The 19,196-nt window shown below is 53.2% G+C and overlaps 1 protein-coding gene across 1 annotated transcript in view; it reads right to left on the reverse strand.

The window, feature by feature from the left end:
- PAX8 (paired box 8) overlaps positions 1 to 19,196 on the reverse strand; it is a 58,356-nt gene that overhangs the window by 13,254 nt on the left and 25,906 nt on the right. The window contains exons 3-9 of the mRNA XM_081795123.1: positions 12,700 to 12,892; positions 10,032 to 10,232; positions 8,609 to 8,697; positions 8,167 to 8,292; positions 7,731 to 7,906; positions 3,508 to 3,628; positions 2,835 to 3,041 (exon numbers count right to left, since the gene is read on the reverse strand). Of these exons, the coding sequence (XP_081651249.1) occupies positions 2,835 to 3,041; positions 3,508 to 3,628; positions 7,731 to 7,906; positions 8,167 to 8,292; positions 8,609 to 8,697; positions 10,032 to 10,232; positions 12,700 to 12,892 (1,113 nt within the window). The remainder of the gene's footprint in view (positions 1 to 2,834; positions 3,042 to 3,507; positions 3,629 to 7,730; positions 7,907 to 8,166; positions 8,293 to 8,608; positions 8,698 to 10,031; positions 10,233 to 12,699; positions 12,893 to 19,196) is intronic.

Consider the following 19,196-nt stretch of genomic DNA (forward strand, 5'->3'; position numbering starts at 1 on the left):
CTGGAATCAGCCTTGGAACACCCAGGACAAGGATGCCTTTGCTATCACTCTTGCAAATGTGTTGGGACCCAGACTGGGGCATCTGAAGGGAAATGGCAGGAATATTAGGGACAATCCTATTGTTCCCCAAACTCTGATCCTTCTTTTTTAAAAAGCTGATTAGGGAGAAGCTGAGACCCAGAGGGACAGTCACCCTGGAGACCGCACTATCAGAGACACTGGGTGAGGAGAGGAAGTGACCCGAGGGGGAGACTGTGAAGCAGCAGGGAGGGTCCTTAGGAAGCCACTCAGAGGAGGTGAACTGGGAAGGCTCTGGTAGGTGAGGGCCAAGCTGATTCTGGAATGAAAACTCCTCTGGTCCTGCCTCTTTCCTCTTGTCTGCAGCACTACCTCGGCATAATTGAGTCTTGGCTCCCTTCTTTCTTTCAAGTTCACCTCTTCCTCTCTTGGATGGCTTTCTAGCCCCCCTCCGACTCTTGAGATCCTTCCTTCCTTCCAGCCTTCCTTCTCCCTGCATGTCCTCCCAGCCCGCTCACCGTGGCTCGGCCCCATGGTAGGTATTTTAGGTCCATTCTTGACCATAGTCTGCAGGTGGACAGTCTTCGAGGAGCCGCAGGTCAACACCCTGGGCTCCACATGGACACCAGCCATCCTGTACCTTGTGCCCAAGCCACAGGGCTGGCCGGGCTCTGTGAACTGCATCCCTGACTTGCTTCCTGCTCTTGGCAACCTGCCTGGACCCGGTGCCTCCAAGCCTGGGCGTTCCTTGACAGAGGAAGAGTCCCTGACTCTGGTGCTGCATCTTCAGCCCTCGGGCTGGGCCCTACAGCCAGCCATTGGCTTCCACAGGGGCCGCACTCTATACCCTGGTGTCTCCTGACCGCTTCTTTGCTCCATGGGGTGCATGACCTTCCAGTTCTGCTGCTGCTCTGGAATGTGGGCATGTCCACTAAACTGAGAGCTGACAGAGGTTGGAAGTGGCCCGCTGCTTTGACTGCATATCGACAGGGGGTGCGTGAAGCCCTAACAGGGTGACAGGGAAGGGAGAAAGTTGGGGGCAGGGAGTTTGCCACAGACCACTGTCCAAGACCGCTTCCCAATGCCATGCGTCCACTGCCTTGACCTCTCGAATGGTCCTGCCAGGTACCTGGGCAACTCACGCAGTAACTAAAGAACTACGCCCCATCGTTACGTGCTCCATCCACACCTCATCCCCTGCCTGGCTTATCGCAGCCCTCCTGGTTGGGGCCCACCATTCACACGAAGCAGGAGGTCTCACCCAGTGCTTGGGCCTCTCCATCCTGCGGCGGATGTGAGCCCCTTTACTCCCTGGCTCCCCTCCCACCCTCCCATCCCATTTTCTCTGGCTGACATCACTCCACTCAGCTCACAGATTTTTCTCCTTTAATCACTTTGGTCAAAACAAATGACCCATCTCCGCTGACTTCACCCACTTTTGAAATTTTGAACTCTGAGTCAACATGTGCTCCCGTGCCCCATACCCTGAAACACTGCCTCTCTGCCCACACATTGGGCTTCCTTCATGAACCCTTTACCTCTGTGCCCACCTCTTTCAAGAGGTCCTCCCACACTAGACGTGGGGATGCACAGAGAAAAACATCCCAGGTCCAGCCAGACTGTGCACTTGAGTAAGATGACCTTGTGGTCCCTCTGGGCAGGTAGAGGCCTTGTTCTTCTGGTGTGGTGGTTTTCGAGTCCAGGGGTTTTCAGGGGGGCAGAGTCCCTACTTCAAACAGAGTAGCTCTTCATTTGTCTGATTTGGATACCTGGCTTCTGTAAAAGCTGTCATTTTAACAGCGTGTTTTGAGGCCCAGCAAGGTGAAAAACACTGGTCCAGAAGGGCTAGTCCACTTCTGGCTTCCTCCATGGGTTCTGGTTCAGTGCCTTGGGCCCACATCTAACACAGTCCCATCTCCGTGGAAGCCCTTCGGAGAGCTGAAGGCTATCATGGGTCCCTCCCTGCTCCCCATTCTCGCTCCATCTCAGGTCTTCTCCTGCCCAAGCCAGACACCCTCTTTCAGCTGCTGCCCAGGCCCTGGCTGGTGGGCTGATGTCCTACTTCCAGGGAGACCCACTTCTGCTGAGGTCTGACCCACAGGCCGCATGCAGGCCGAGCCCTCACTCTGCCAGACAACCACACGCTTACGCAGGGGCCCTGGCCAGGCCCAATCCTTCCTGGGCCTCTTTCCCATCAATATAAGGAGAGATTTGCTCTAGATGCCCCTAAGGCACTTCCAGCTTTACTGTTTTGAGGCCAGTGAAGTTCCTGAAGGGAGGTCCCCTGCTCCCTCATCTCTCAAGTTTCTCCGAGGGTGACCCTGTTAAGCTGGATACAAGGAGTGCTACACTGTGGAGACCCAACTGGGACGGACCCTCTGCCTTCTTTAGAAATTTGATCCGGAAATCGTCTCCAAAAGCCAATGACTTCTTCCCTCCAAAGTTTTCTTCTTTTCCTTCTTTTTTACTTTTCACCCAGACCAAGGGTTCACTGCTTTATACTGCCTAGCTCCTGGCCTTAAGGCCCCCGCTCTTCCACGGGTCTTTGGGGGGAGGTTCTGGAAATGTGCCGCGCACCCCACTTCCTGGCATCCCCAGAGTGCCTGCCTCTCCCACGGCCTGACTTGGCCAGCACCGAGCGCCACATCTTGGCACGTCCAAAAGCTGCGGGTAGATTTAGGGAATAGGGTGACGGTGGACAGGACTGAGGGCCAGAGACGGGGTTGCACCCAAAGCAGGGGACTGGTGGCCGGCCCTGAGGACCTCCCCCTCCCCCACCCGCGATAGCTGCACGGCCCGGGACCTCCCTGTCGTACCTGAGAGGAGGGCCTGGCCCGTGAACTGCCCGTACACGGAGGCAGCATGGGGAAAGGCATTGAAGGGCGGGACCGAGGCACCGGCTGGGACCCCGGAGCCGACTTGCTGCAGATCCAAAAAGGCGGAGCTAGATAAAGAGGAAGGGGTGGAGCTAGAACTGGACACCTCGGGGGTTTCCTGCTTTATGGCGAAGGGTGAATGAGGATCTGCCGGAGGGAGGGAGACAACAAGGAGAGAGGGGTGTGAGATGATGGGGTGGGCACATGCACAGACCCAGCCATGAGATGCGGGAGGGGTGCGGGCGGGGCGCGGGGGCAGGCGGCTCCTCTCTGAGTCTGGGGGTGGCGGGAGGGCTGCACGTGTTCCTCGGAGTGAGTGAGGGCTGGAGAGAAGCTCTGCCTCCCTGCTGTGCCTCTGCTAGCATAGGAGTGTTGTGTGTGCCGCCTCCCCTCCCCTCCCCCGCAGCGGTGGGGGAGCGAGGAGGCACGGAGGGGGGCCTGGGATACGAGGCTAGACCCTCTGGACCCACCTGGAGGCCCAGCCAGCACAGCCCACCTCTCCTCTGCAGGCCCAAGGTCCTAGCACCCTCCTCCTCAGGGCCGGCCGCGCTCTGCCTTCCAGCCCATCTGTGCAGCTGGGGCCACGTGGCCCAGGACATTCCGGGCGTCGTACCTGCCACCACTGGGTAGGTCTGATGAGTCGAGAGGTTGCGCCCCAAGGGTGTATTGGAAGGGGTCAGGGTGGCCTTGCCGTCGTCCAGGGCGCTGTTGAGCAAGGGCAGCGGGTAGAGGCCCTGGGGAACAAAGAGAAGTCAGCGCACAGAGGCCCCTGGCAGGCGGCCTACCTAGAGACCCTGAAGCCTGACCTCCGGGCTTCCTCTCCTGCGGCCCTGGAATTCAAAGCCGGCTGGTCTCCCTCCCTGTCTCCCCACACGGTCTGGACCCACAGAGAGCAGGATGCAGGGCTGGAGCGGTCTGCCTCTGGCCTGGCTCGGAGTGCTTCGCTCCATTCATTAGTTTATTCCTCTCCGGATAGGAAATGCAGGCACAGGGAAGCCAAGAAGCTCGTCATACTCCCATGTGGGGCAGAGCCAGGACCGAAACCCAAGGGGCCTGGCTCTCGTGTGCATGCTCTCAAATGCTGCCCTAAACTGGAAGACACGATGACCGCTTCTGTTTGCAAAGAGGACACGTTAGAGCTTTGCCAATGCCATCCTGACCCACTGAGCCCCATGGCCCTGTGATGTGGGCAAGCAGTATTTTGTATGTTTTGTACGTGGAGAGCCCGAAGCCCAGAGAGGCAAGTGTCCCCGGTAAGTATGAAACTGGTACCAAACAGAGGGCCCCGGATCCTGCCTCGTGTGCTCTTTCCTTCAATAAAGTGGCAGACAAGACACCCACCAGAACAGGTGGGTGTCTTCTTTCTCTTTTCTACGTCCGAGTAAACATTAACTCGCAGGTTCAGCTGGACGATGATACTTGGGGTCAATTTTGTTTAAAAATCTCTTTATCAAGTACCTGGGGGAGTTTTCTTTGTTAAGGCCTCATTTTAGATGCCATCCGGCCTCCCTGGACATGAGTAGGGTTATGTACGATTAAGGCAAGCATGCATTACCCCTCACCGGGACTCCCTCCCTTGAGGGGACAAGACAGCGCAAACAGGCGCACACCCGATCCCCCGGGCAGGTCACACACATCACAAACACACTAGGTGGAGCCGTGTGCATATTAAAATCGAGGAACGTTCTGCGGTTACATAACAGCTCCACTAAAGGCAATCACTTCCATGGAGCCGTGTTCTCCAAGGGGCCACAGCACTTTCTGGTTGCATGCTGGGCACTTTTGGAAACTGCAGTCAATTCTGAAGGCCACCAGGGCACCATTACCATGTAGCAGCAATTACTGACTGAATGGTGCTCTGGTTCCATGCCTTCCGAGGGGGGACTGCTGCAGGGTAGGGTAGAGTTGCCTGGAGCCCGGCTTAATGAAATTGAACAAAATACCCAATTTCTAGAGAGTGTAAGAAAAGTTTAAAATGCCTTATGGATGTGTTGATTTGATAACAAATATCTACTCAAAATCCTATAGCTTTCCAGAATTCAGGCAATTCAGTGAAGGGGAAAAAAAAAAATCCCCAAATCTCTAGAGTCAGACATCTTGGTGATGTTGCATTGAATGGCGGCGATATCCCAGTGATGGGATAAACTGGGATGGAGCCTGAATTGGAGTGCAGAGGGGCACAGTGCTTTCGTTTCCTGGGCCAGTTTGAGCCCTGGCTCTGCAATGACCAGCCAAGTAGCTTTAATCTCCTTGACCTCTCTGAGCCTTGATTTTTTTTTTTTTTCTCCTACATAACAAGGATAATAGAATCTGATGTACGGATTGAATGAGATTTTATATACATATACTAAATGCTTGGCACAGAATGCCCAATAAATTGCTATCATAGGTATTATTATTTCAGAATTATGTGAAGAGTTGTAAGCTGCCAAATTCTTGCTGTCTGTCCTAATAGTCACATTCTGTTGATCTGCTTTTTATTGCACTTATAAAATAGAGGAAAAATACCTGTTCCTAAGCGTGAAACTGTGCCTGATCGTGAAAGAATAATGAGAAGTAAGGCCACCGTCTTACTTTCCCCTTGTTGATTTTACAGAACCTGAGGTCAGGTGTGAGGACCTGTAAGCCTCTCTCTCTCCCTCTCTCTCTCTCTCTCTTTCTCGGCTCCCCAGGCCAGAGGGCCTTCCTGTGCCCAGATGAGAGAACACGGAGTGTCCTTTGATGGCACAGAGTCACCAAGGGTGGGAAAGGCAGGGGCTCAGATGCAAAGAGCCCTCGGGACAGGCTGGATTCTCCCTGCCCCCACCACCAACCCAGGTGAATGAATGAGCGAGCAGAAGACTGGCTGAGGGAGGGAATGAATCACGGGTGGACATGGCTGAGCCTCAGTTTCCTCCTGTACAGGATGAGAGGTTGGAGGAGTTCCATGGTTTTCAAACTCTGTTTTTCCGGTCTTCACATAATAATGGACATAGAAGCACCATATCTAAAACAGGTATCAGTGGGCAAGTCTGAATGAAACCAGGGCTGGCAGGCCTGAGCTCCACAGCTGTTTGCTCCCCCAGGCTCCGTCGACCCTCCCTGGCCCTGGGTTATCTCCACGCAAATGGAAAGACTGGACTCAGTGGTCCCCGAGGTCCCTGCGGCTCGGAGACTCTCTGATAACCATAATTCCCCATGTAGAACATAGGCCGGCTTGGTGTGGGGTCTCGGGGCTTCCTTGTAATCAAGGAATCAGCCAGGTTAATGGAGCCAGGAGATGGCTCTGTGACCCAGAGGGCGCCTGGGGTCTCAGCAGCAGGGTTTCTTTACCAGGATGGCTGCTGTTTGCACACTGGGGTTACGCAGGCTCCTTCCCACAGAGCGGGGTCCCCGTGGGCCCACGGCTGCGGCCCCATTTCCCTCAGGGAGCCATGTGCTGACTCTCCGATGAGCAGCCGCACCCTCTCCCCAGGTCTGCTGATGGCCAGCTTTCTCTGCACCCCCTCGTGGGGTGCAGAGCCCGGCCTGATAAAATCGCTGACGCAGATTGCCGGCCCAGCTGCGGTGCTGGCATGGACCCAGCAGCCCAGACGGTCACTGGCAGTGGTTCAGCTGGTTATTGGCATCGGCGACATTGTCCTGCTCAGACTTTAAAGGCGTAAGGCTTGCCTCATTCCTGGGTCAAACGCTAGCAGGAGCAAAGTGGGATGCGTGGACCCACCCTAAGGGAATTCCTCAGCTGGTTGATCCCGTGGGGGAGGGGGTGGAGGTCACGGCTACTGCGGACAGATACAGATACAGATGAACTGAGGGGCCAGCGGCCCTGGAGTTTCTGTCAGACTTATGGAGTCTCTTTTGGGCTCGTGGGAGACCCGTGACATCTCTGCTACCTTTTCCCGGAAGCTGACCCACTATAAACCATCTCACCTGTCCTGAGCACGAGAAATAAAAAAAACAAACAAAAACAAAAACAAAACAAAAAACTCCCCTGTAACTTGCGATTTATCGTTCCAGATTTCTCAGCTCACTCACCCATACGTCTTCACTGGGTATCTATTCTAAAAGGGGCACAACATTAGGTGCTGGAGATTAAAAAAAAAAAAAAAAAAAAAAAGATGCTTCAAGACGCCGCCCTGCCTTATGAAATCCACTGTCCACACCTCTGTCCACTAGACGGTTCCAGCACAATGTGAGAAGTTACCCGAGGGGCACGTTGGATATGCAGAAGCACAGACGAGGGAGAGACGGAGCATGTCTGAGGGGCAGGGCATACTTCATGGACAAGTGATGCTTGAGCTGAGTCATAATGGCCAAGCGGTACTTTTCCAGGCAGAAAGGTGGGAGGCGAGGCGCTGTGCGGGGAGGGCGTGCACTGTGCCAGTGCAGAGAGGTGTGAACGAGAGCGGTGTGCTCGGGAGCGTGAGTAATGCAGGGTCGTAGGGTGTGCGGGTGTGAGTGGCCAGAGGTAGGCTGCAGGTGCTGGCTGAGGTCATGGCGTAGGGCTTGGAGGAGCTGCTTTGGAGCTGTAGGACCCGACCCCTGCGGTCTGGGAAAGCCACGGGGCAACGGAGGGATGGTTGTGTTGCTCTTCCCAAAAAGGCAGAGCTCAGAGGCTATAGGTGAGGAGAGACAAGAGTGCTGGGGGCAGGGGTGGGGGGAGGGGAGGAGATGCCAGCATCTGGGAAAATAAAGTCTGTGAGGCTTGGAGCTGCATGAAGCATGCGCCCTGAGCCCGTCGGAGCAAGTTCTAGTTGCTCTGGCGGCTGGACTGCAGGCTGACTGGGAGTCTTTGAGAGACGGCGCTTTGCTGCGGCCCCTGCCCGCTGCCGCTCACCTGCTCACCCGTCTGCTCACCTGCTCGCCTTTGGTGTGGCTGGGGGAGGCATAGGCCTCCGGGTAGTGCTGCCGCTCGAATGGGCACTCGAGCGGCTCAAGGTGGTGCTGGCTGAAGGCGTCCGTGCGAAGGTGCTTGCGGGGCCCGCTGCTGCTGCTCTGGGAGTCGATGCTCAGCCGGCAGCTGTCCTGGTCACCTGGCATCCCCAGGCAGGGAGAGAGCTTTCAGGGGACCCATCTACCACACCCCAGGCCAGAGTGGAAGGGCAGACTCGGACTGCAGAGGGATGGGAAGGACCTGGCTCCGGGCTGCGGGACTGTGGCCAGCTTGGGGGGTGGGCCACGTGCTGTAGGCGGGAGTTGCAAAGTCTGGGGCCACCGGTCCCCGTGGAGCCTGAGCAGACTGCCCTCCTGCACCCCCCACCCCCGACCTGCCCTCTGGCTCCCCAACACTCACTGTCGTCCATTTTCCTCTTGCTGTCGCTGCCAGGCTGAGCAATCCCCAGGAGCCCGTTGATGGAGTAGGTGGAGCCCAGAGAGTCTGACTGGGGTGACTCTGGGGGCGTTACAGCTGAGCTGGGGACTGCAGTGGGGGGGAGAGGGAGAGGGTCAGCACATGCGGGTGACACCCCTGGGAGCCCCCGCTGCCACCATGGGGGACACAGGGGCCCACGGGAGTGGGGGTTCTTGGATCAAGGCTGCCAGAAATGTTTCCACCCCTAAGTATGTCAGTGCATCTTCCCCGGGACCCAGCAACGCTTTGTCGGTGGAAAGGCTCAGTCCGCACAGGCGGGGGTGTGTGTGTGTGTGTGTGTGTGTGTGTGTGTGTGTGTGTGTGACTGTTTTTGCTGATGGGTATGGGAGTGCGAGGCCGAGTGTGCCTGCAGGTCAGCACTCACTCAGCGTGTGTCCCGGGCTCAGGGACTTGGTGGCCACGCAGCTGTCCATGGGGAGGTTGAATGGTTGCTGCACTTTGGTCCGGATGATCCTGTAAGGAAGACAAGAAAGGCTATTAGAGAGAAGAGGAGGAAACAGGACTCACACTGCCCTGGATCTGTGCCTTTTTGAGAGCCCACCTGGGTATCTTAAAGGCACCTCGATTACAACCTGCTACAATCAAATGCATGGCCTTACTCCTCACACCTGGTCCTTCCCAGTTTTCCCGTTTCATGATCAGTTCCATTGGTCACTCAAGGCAGAGATACAGGCAGAGTTCACGTCTGCCTCCTTCCCTCTTCTCTCAAGCCCATCATGAGCTTCAGTGGGTTTGACCTTGTAAACCTCTCTGCTGTTGACCCGTCTCTGCATCTCACTGTCAGCAACTTAGTGCCACTACCAAGTCTCTCCCTCCAGGATCGCTCCCTGGCCTGCCCCTATCTGCTCTTGACCTTTCTACTCGATTCTCCTGATTGTAGCTAGAGTGGACTTTTTGAGATGCTGGTCAGCCTCCTGCTTAAAGTCTGCCAGGTTTCTTATAGGTCACAGGTAAGAATATGTGACATGGCCACCCGCCTCTAAAGGGCAGTCTTTGCTGACCTTTCTACCTCAGCCTACCCCATATTCCCCATCTATCTGCTGGCTTTCTTTCGGCTTCTTGTCTAAGATCTATGAGCCACAGGTCCTTTGCATGTGCTGCCTCAAGGCTCCTTTGGCTCCCCTTTTCACTTATTTAACTCTTATTCATCGTTCTTACTCAGGGACATCTTTTCATACCTTCCTAAACCAAGTCGCTTTATGCTAGCTCACATACCTGCATGTTTCTCTCCTCAGGAGGACTTACAGTTGCACTTATACAATTGTTTGTGTGGGCACTTGATTAGTACTTGATTAGTGTCTGTCTTCCCCCTAGACTGTAAGCTCCACAAGGACAAGGATTGTGTGTTTCCAGGGCCTAGCACATAAATCGAGTGAATCACACATACATGAATGAGCGAGTGAGGAACTGATTGACTGAGGTAGTGAGTGAATAATTGAATGACGAAACAATGGGGTGAATGCTTGAATGAGGGCCGGGTTAGGGGTCATGTGGCCCGAGAAAGTATCAATTCAAGATTCTTTCATTGACCAAAAAAGGATGTAGCATGTGAGGAAGGAAACTGTGGAAAGTACAACCCAGGGTGGGGTGGGGTGGGGGCAGAAATGTCTCCTAGCAGTGGGGAGGTGTGATATCTGCCCGGAGCCTGGGGTGCTTCCTGCTTAATTCTTCAGCAGTAGGCCCCTCCTCAGGCTCCCCTCTAGCCAAGCCAGGCCCTTCTTCGGGTCTCTGTCATGATTCCCCCAAAGCCCAGGTGCCTTGGCCCCCGGCTGCTGTGTCCCTCTTACCTATTGATGGAGCTGACACTGGGCACAGTGTCATTGTCACAGACCCCCTCAGCCAGGAGCCGGTCTCGGATCTCCCAAGCAAACATGGTAGGGTTCTGACGCTTGTAGTCTCCAATCTTCTCCACCACCTTGGGGGTGGCCACCTTGGGCTTGGAGCCTCCTATCACTCCAGGCCGGATGCTGCCAGTCTCGTAGTACCTACTCCAATAGAGAACCCCAAAGAATTACCCAATAAGCAGGTGGGGTCTTCCGGCCGGGACTTAGCCAGAGACTCTCATTCCTCTCCAAAGCTTCTGGGGAGGGGTTTGGGGGCTAAAACGCACCCCCCCCCCCGGGCTGGCCTCAAACACTTGATGTTCCTGGCACTATCTGTTTCCCTTGCATGGGTAGGTTTATGCTGCTGCCGAACTCTGCTAAAGACCTCACCCTGGACACCTGGCTTCTCTCTCTTTCCCTCAGGCCAGTGTCTTGTGTCTGAGCTCCTGCAAGAGCCACCTGTGGAGAACAAAAGATTTCCCTTCTTAGAAAGGAAATTGTGATGCACATGCTGCGTGTGTACAAGTTCACAGTGGTGGGTTTCTCTATCCGGCTTTTCTTTCTTTCTTTTTAATGTTTTTATTTATTTTTGAGAGGGAGAAAGAGAGACGGAGCACAAGTGGGGGTGGGGGCAGAGAGAGAGGGAGACACAGAGCAGGGCGCTGTGAGCTGTCAGCACAGAGCCCGATGCGGGGCTTGAACTCACGAGCCATGAGATCATGAGCTGAGCCGAAGGCAGACGCTCAACAGACTGACCCACCCAGGTGCCCCTCTATCCAGCTTTTCTTAGTTAAAGCATGACTCGCTGTTCTTGGCCATCCCAGCTTTACCCTCCCCAGGAAGCCAGCTTGGATCATTGGGCCCTCTGCCTCGGTCTGGCTGGTTCACCTTTGCTCCCCTCCTTTCCCCCCTGGCTGGCCACTGGTTTTCTACCAGGTTGCATGGTTCAGGTTGAAGCTGCTTCTCATGGACTCTGGAATGCCAGCCTGTCCTGGATCCCTGGCTACGTCCAGCCCCATAAGCCAAGCTCACTCTCCCAGGCTGTCCACTTCTCCTCTCCTCTGAGCAACCAACTAGCTGCTTTGGTGGATCAGAGACTTAGGTCAGGATAGCTTTGCCCTCCTTGTTGTGAAAACTCTGTGGTCTCTTCTACAATGAAATAAAATCTGGTTCTTTAAAACTCTGCTTGCCTGTCACAGCCTTCCAGGGCTCATCTCTCTGGGTCACCCCAGCCCACCCTGGGAAGTCCTCTCCTGACCCTAGCCACAGAGCACATGTTACCCTGACACCTTCGGTAGGAAGCCAGGGCTCTCCACAGTTCAGTTACAGTTCAGGGCTCTTTGCCTCTTTAAACCAGAATTCCACTTGAATCCGTTAAAAAAAAATTTTTTTTTAATGTTTCTTCATTTTTGAAAGACAGAGAGAGACAGAGCACAAGCAGGGATGGGGCGGAGAGAGAGGGGGACACAGAACCTGAAGCAGGCTCCAGGCTCTGAGCTGTCAGCACGGAGCCCAACGCAGGGCTCGAACTCATGAACTACAAGATCATGACCTGAGCCGAAGTCAGACACTTAACTGACAGAGTCACTCAGGTGACCTTCTTCTTGAACCCACTTATCAGTTGGGTGAGGGAGACAGGTACATTGAACTGATGCAAAGCCCCAAGTCCCCCAGTGCAGGGGCATTTTGGGAGTGGCTCTCCAGACTGTGCTATGTCAATCCAGAAGCAGGGCTTTGCTGCTCCTGGTTCCAGCTGAACCTTTGGGTCATTGGTCCTCAATTCTGGCTGCAGAAAGTTGGAATCACTTGATGGAGCCTTAGCACTGTACGAAAACTTGGGCTCATTCTCCTAAAGTTCTGCTTTAATTGGTGTGGGCTGGGGCCAAGACATATATATATATATATATATATATATATATATATATATATATATATTTTTTTTTTTTTTTTTTTTTTTTTTTTTTAATTACTTTTCCCCAGGTGACTCTAACGTGCAGCTGGGGCTGTGAGCCACTGCTCTGTGGTTAGTGTTCATACGTGTTACCTGGTCATCTCATAAAAATCACAGCACCCAGGACTGGCTTCCAGAGTGGATGCTGTGATTTATATGTAGGTCTGGACCAGGCCTTAGCTGCCTCTCATCAGGACCCTCTGATGCTTCTGCTGCTGATGCTCTGGGAGTTACCAGTTTGAGAAGCACACTCAGACATCCCTCATGCAGGGCTTAGGCCGCAGGAGCCACCTCTGATCATGTGCCCCTCCCTGGTGGCTCCATTTCCTTTGGTCTCGGCGGTTGGCGGGGGTGGGGGTGGGGTGCTTTGGGGAAGATGCTCCTGCTTTAGGAGTAGAGAAGCCTATAAAAATAAGACATGAGACAAAGGAGAAAAGTGGGAGGGGAAAAAAAAGGAAGGAGAAGTGGACAAAGAAGAAGAAAGGGCAGGAAAATAACAGAAGAAGAGCAGTGCATAAGGGGGAGGTCCAGAAGTGCCATCACACTGTTCAGGTCCCGGGGACCAAGGTTGGACATCGGGAATGGACCCGAGTCCCCTGGGGGAAGGGAGGGTGGCTGCGAGGTGGGCCGCAGAAGGCAAGCCCTGCAGGGACGGTGGCGTGTGGTGAATTTTGTGCTTACCTGCCAAGGATCTTGCTGACACAGCCATGGCTGACTCGGAGCTGGCGGGAGATGTCGCAGGGCCTCACGCCCTGGTGGGCCAGGTCCACGATGCGCTGACGCACCACTTCAGGCAGGGGTCTGCCGTTCACAAAGGCCCCTCCTAGCTGATTCAGCCCTCCGTGGCCTAAGAAGACAGTAGTCCCAGGAACAGCTGTCAGGGGCCAGGCAGGGCGGGTGGGTAGGAATTAGCCCGGGCGTGGGTGCTTGTGTGCATGAGAGACCGTGCACGTGAACTCTAACCATCGTGCCCTCTGGTTCTCCTGATGCAATGCCCCCGGTTTCCCATTGCAGAGGGAGGCCAGCTGCCATTGGGGGGCGGTGTATGATGCCACAGAGGGGCACGCTGCAGTCTGGGCACCTCTTGGACCTGCACAGGCTCCTCTGAGACCCTCAGCCCTCCTCTCTGAATGCCAACCCCACCACCTTCTTCCCTCCCTCTGAAAGGGGTTGGAGATGCAGAGTCTTCCTACTCTGACACCGAGCTGTGTGATGTTGGAGCAGGTCCCCTCTCCTCTCTGGCTCCCCGTTCCTTATCTATCAGATGAGGGCATTCAGTGGTCTTTACATTTGTCAGAGCCAGATTTTGTAAGCACAATTGCACTGAGAAACACAAACACAAATGAACCGAAGCAGAGCTTCTCTGCTTGAGCCGGGGCAGAGCGGGCCCAGGCCCTGTGTGTGGGCTCCTGGCCCAAGTGAGTGACCCCGTGGTTTCTTCTTTATGGGCCAGAGGACTAACAGGACTGGCAGAGAACTCCCTGCCATCCATTCCCGGGGGCCCAGGACTATGTCAGGCTGCAGGCAGTTGTGCAGAACGTGGACAAGCCGTGGATGCGTGTGCATGTTTCCTTAGCTGCCTTCCCGACTTGCCCTCTGCCCTCTGGCCCCAGCCTGTGTTTCATTCTGAGCCCTTCTACCTGTTCCAATGTATTTATTGAGTGCCTACTATGTGCCAGGCCCTGCAGATGCCCAGGTGAATAAGACAGATGTGATCTCTGTTCTTGTCTCACGGGGTTTACTAAAGTGAGGGCCCAGACCAACAAATAGCCAATTACCAGACCACGTGACCACTGCTGGGACGGGGCCCAAGTAGGGAGTTATGGGAACCACTGAAGGGGACCAAGCCCAGGCTTAGGGGACCATAGAAGGGTTCCTGGAGAAGTCTGAACTTTGACTGAACATAAAGAGGTGTTAGCCAAGTGAAGGAGTGAAGGGAGAAAACTGTTCCAGGCAGTGGGAACAGCATGTGCAAAGGCTTAGAGGTAAGAAAGTGCTTGTCTATTAGACTTACCAACCTTCTCAACTCTCTAAAATCCCTAGACCAGCTTGGACTAATTCCAGGGCTGAAATATCCCTTTTGCTGATGAAGAGACTGGGGCTTGGAGAGTTTTAGTGACCTGATTTATGACTTAGGTGACTCAGCCCGTTTGAGGAGCAACCAGCCTCTAGCTAAAGATTAAGGCTCCCATCAGTCCTTCTTGGGCTGAGTCCTGCACTTGCATTGAGTCCAGGACCGACCGTGGAAGCTTGGCACTGCCCCTGCGGGCCTGCACTGAAGGTGCCATGGTCTGGGCATGAAGGAGATCTTTCCACACCGGGGCATGATTTGGTGATCTGGCTGGGATGGTGGAGCTTGAGGGGTGGGCGTCAGGGGGAGCGAGCAGACAAGGAGGAAGAGCCAGTGCCAAGCCTTCTGTGTGAGCCCGTTAAGGACTATTTATGGCCAAGGGTGGGAAGCGCCTCTCAGAGCACACAGTGCCCATTATCGCCCACTGACTTAGCACATTCAGAACTGCCTTGCAATGTCCCCTCAGGGGCCCAAGCTGGCTTCAGCAAAATAGTCAATTTCTCTTAAAAGAAAAAAAAAAGAGGCTATAAGCCTCTGGCCTGGGCAATAAGTCAGGAGGAAAAAGCCTGCTGGCCAAATACCCAGCAGGAGGGACACAGTGATCCATCTCCCTGGTGGAGGCAACTGGGTGAGCTGGAGCACAATTTCCACCTGTGCTCTGCTAGGCAGCTTGTCCCAGCGAGTGCTTTGCCACCAGGGCTGGGAGGACATCCCAGATGACCCTCTCCTGAGCCTTCTCATGGCTACAGGCCATTCTTGGAGAATGGCTTAGCCACTTGATCCTCATTCGTCCATCCTTATGGTCTTTTGGCTCGTTTGGGTCCAGACACTGAACACAAGGGGGCGCCAGACAGCCACCCAAACGCAGACAAGACCGTGAACTGTCCAGCTTTGTCCCCATTTTCCCCCTTCGATCTGCCACGTCATCTACCAAGGTTCAGGTGTTTGGGGGTGGGGGCTAGAGCCTCTATATCTGGAAGCAAGTTTTCCTGCAGGTGGAGTTCTTCACCCCTAGAAAGGTAGAAGTTGAAAAAACCAAGCGCCATTTTGGGGGTGACCTGAATTGGATATGGTGCCTTAAAAAAATATCAACCCTATCTGTTTCTCTGTTGAAGCTGTATGGGCTATTGTCCTAAATCTTCCTGAAGGGCTGATCAGGATTCTTAGAAACCTAAGCCCTGAGGAACCTTCCCGAAGGCTTATTTATTGGATCATCCAGCATCAGTGTGAAATGGAAGTTGTTCTCATACCTCTGGCCCCTAAACTATAAATGCTCTGGTGCTTTATTTTATTTTAGTGGCTTCTGAGTGACTTTGTGTTGCTGTACAAGGAGCTCTGGGCCAGAGTCTTGCATCGACTCTGTCTGTTTTTACTTTTATCATTTGAGAAAGTTGGTAGGTTTTTTTTTTTTTTTTTCCAGCCCTACTGTTCTCATCCATTGAATGAAACTTTTTCCTGTGTCTAATGTTATGTCTCAAGCTTGGACCTAGGACTGGGGCAGTGGTTCACACACTTAAGCTTGCATCAGAATCACTTCGGGAACTTTTAAAAACACAGGCTGATGAGCCCAGTGCCCTGAGTTTCTGAAGCAACAGGTCGGGGATGGAACCATGAATTTGTTTCTACGAAGTTCCCAGATGCTGCCGATAGTGCTTGTCTGGGACCACACGTTGCAAACCACTGGTTTAGGTTGGACAATGGCAGGGAAAGAAAACTGAGAGGAACTAAATATTTGTACATCTACCACCTCAGCCCTACCTTCTAAGAATAATAATTCATATTATTTGTATGTTAAAATTTTCATTTCTTTTTATCTCAACGCGTACGTATGAAGTGCCTACCACGGCTCAGGTACAGAGCACTGAGGATGCCATCTTGAATAGGACAGGAAACCGGGCCCTCAAGGAACTTACAATCTTTGGGGGATGCAGTCACATAAATTGGGAATCACGATGGTGAGGGAGAAGTTTCTTGAAAAAGGTAAGTTCAGGTGTTAGGGGAGCCCATAAGTGGTCAGATGGAAGTTGCAGGGAGGAATGACCAGGAGGTAACCAGGTGAAGAAGTATCCACAGGAAAATACATCCATGCACAAGGTCTTGGCGCTCTCAAGGCACTGGAAGACATTTACTGTGGTGTAGGACAGGCAGGTAGCAGGCAGGTAACAGAAGATGGAGATGGCCCGTATGGTTTGAGGCATTGAGCTGAGTCCCCATAATGGAAGGACTTTTGTCCTTCCTATGTCCGGTGTGGGGGAGTGGAGTCCTTTGGGTGAGTCACCACCAAATGCCCAGAGGTGGGTGCAGCCTTCCTTCCTGCACCGGGATGGGCTGGGCCGCCCACCGTGCTGACCGCCTTTCCATGCAGCTGTGGATGAGGTGGGCTTTGAGGCCGGAAGCCGGGAATGAGTGGGAGCTCCTGGTTGGACTAGTGGGAAGGTGTGAACCCGAAAGAGGTTGGAAGCTTCCTAAGCAAAGGCCCTTTGCATGGTCTGGAGCATCATGGGTGGGTATGGTAGAGGAAGACAAGACTGCTTGGCCGGACACAAGCAGGTTCTGAGTGCGGAGGCCCTCAGACAAGGGGATGCCGACTTTCCCAGGGCCACAGAAGGAAACTGAGGGGTTTCGACACTGAGGGGTTTTGATCCTTGCAAAACCCCAGATGAAGCCTGCTGTCCGGAAGTGTTTACTATGGAAAAGTGCCATTCAGGAAGGCATTAGGATTTTCTTTGGTAATTTCTTCACTCCGTATAGAGCTCCAAGGAACAGGAATGGTAGGAGGAAAAGACAGACGCTCATCGCTTAAAATTCTTGTTACGTGTACCAATCCCAAACCTTTAAGACACATGGAGAATTTTCCTGGGCCCATAGTCCTTTATACAAGTCTCTGTCATGTCACTGAGGGCACTGATAAGTCTCTTTATTTATATTCCAAAGGGCCCTCCTCAAGGGCAGGACCTTTGCTGTCTTTCTCTACCTGGCACCTGTCATAAAAGTCGAATTAATGCTTCAGCATATACATGAGACAGAAAAATGCTTTTCAAACGTGTGGGGCTGTTGTGATGGTCACATCGCACTGACTCTCCACTGTGGGATCTCTAAGTGGCAGACTCCAATACTCTCCTCTTTCTTTCTGCCTCATTCCTCATGCCTCTGCCCAGTCCCAGAGTGACACTGGTGCAATGTGTTGTTCTGGGAGAATTTCCATGTAACTCCCTGGGGATTTTTGCTTTATCTCCAAAGGGTGTCAAGGTGGAAGTTTGACCCTTGGTAGGACTATAGCGGGAGGGGCTTGTGGTCACCCACTGCAGCCTCCCAGCTGCTCCCCTTGGCCTGGTGGCTTTCTGGAATAAATGCCAGGGCCTCAAACCATTCCTAAAGGAAGTGTTCCAGGACCACAGAAACCTAGTGTTCCAACCTCTTGTTCCATCTTGCACCCCAAGTCTGCATGTCGGATTGCACTGGCATCCATGGTTATGGGTTCCCTGGGCACATTAGGACTTAGACTAGCACAATAGGGGTGGGCATGCCGAGAGACAGCCTTCCGCATCTGGCTTTAGCCCCGTCTTGCTGCGTGGCCTTGGTGTCTGTGCCTTGCACTTCTCTCCCCAAGGCTGACTGACTGGGGCAGAGACAGTAGCTAGGCAAAGCTATTGTCTCTACTTCTCATTCATTTCGCATCGATGCCTCGCCCTTCTACCAGTTCTGGAACCCTACTCCATAAATTAGCCTCACATTTCTTTTTTTTTTTTTTTTCAAGTTTATTTATTTTGAGAGACGGGGGGGAGGGGCAGAGAGAGAGGGAGAGAGAGAATCCCAAGCAGGCTCCGCACTGTCAGCACAGAGCCCGATGTGGGACTCGAACTCGCAAACCACGAGATCATGACCTGAGCCGAAATCGAGTTGGATGGTTAACCGACTGAGCCACCCAGGCTCCCCTCCTAACTTTTCTTTTGTGTTACTTACCTCTCCCTTTCTACTAGGTCTTTCCCTGGACCTACAAACTCAAGTACATTCTTCTATGCCGCTTCCCCAACCCCTCCCCGTCCCTGCAATATTCCCCCGTTGACTATGAAATGTTTTCTGATGATTGTTTTCAACCAGACTTCTCGAGAAGTAGTCATGCTTGCTGTTCTTATTTCTTTCATCTCCTTCCTTGCTATTCGGTGGTCAACTCACTGTGTGCCTCCAGCTTAGCGTGTGCTCAAACTCGGTACTGGATGGATGGCGGGTGGTTCCGTGCTAGGTTCTCCTCCTTAAAGAAGTTTCTATGACAATGCTGTCTCCTGGTTTCTTATACCTTCAGAGCTGCTTTTGTTTCTCTTTACTGGGCTCTCTTCTCTCATTTGTTCTATTATATATGTATATATATATATATATATATTTTTTTTTTTTTCAGGCTTTTCTCAAACCCCAGTGCTGCACCCACTTTACACCATCATCCTTGGTGATCACACACCCACTCTCATTGTACCTATGTACTGATGGCCCCATGGGCACCCCTGGGATCTCCAGCCCAGAACTTTCCCCTTCCTTTTATATCCAGTTTCCTACTGGAAATCTCCTGTTGGGTGATAAAGAGCCTCCTCTCCAGTGTTGTCTTGGTCAGTAAAAGCACCAGCTGCCATGCAAGCACAGAGCCTGCCTTTGGCTTCATCTCCCACCACCCTCAACCACAATGTGCACTGTGCCCTCCCTCATTGGCTTCGGCGTGACCTTAGAGCTACCAGTGCGTCCTTCTGCCTTGGGGCTTTTGCACACACGGTTCCCTCTGCCTGAACTCGTCTTCCCCTCTTATCTGGTTAACTCCTGCCCATCCTGTATAGGTTAGCACAAAGTCACTTCATCCAGGTGGCTTTGCTTTACCCTGCAGAGTAGGTTAGGGCCTGTGGTTAGACACCATCCATGACATCGTTTATCTTTCTTGCAATGCAGTCATTCAAATTTTAATTTCACATTCATTTGCATGATTATATACAGGAGTAGTGACTGTCTTCTCCCACCAGATCGAAAGCTCCATGAGGGCAGGACCGTGTCTGTTTTGTTCATTATTAAATTGTATTAGGTGTTCAATTAATATGTGCCACATGAAAGAACGAATGGTCTTTAG

The sequence above is a fragment of the Panthera onca genome, chromosome A3 (assembly GCF_046562875.1).
Source record: "Panthera onca isolate mPanOnc1 chromosome A3, mPanOnc1 haplotype 2, whole genome shotgun sequence".
In the NCBI taxonomy this organism is placed as follows: Eukaryota; Metazoa; Chordata; class Mammalia; order Carnivora; family Felidae; genus Panthera; species Panthera onca.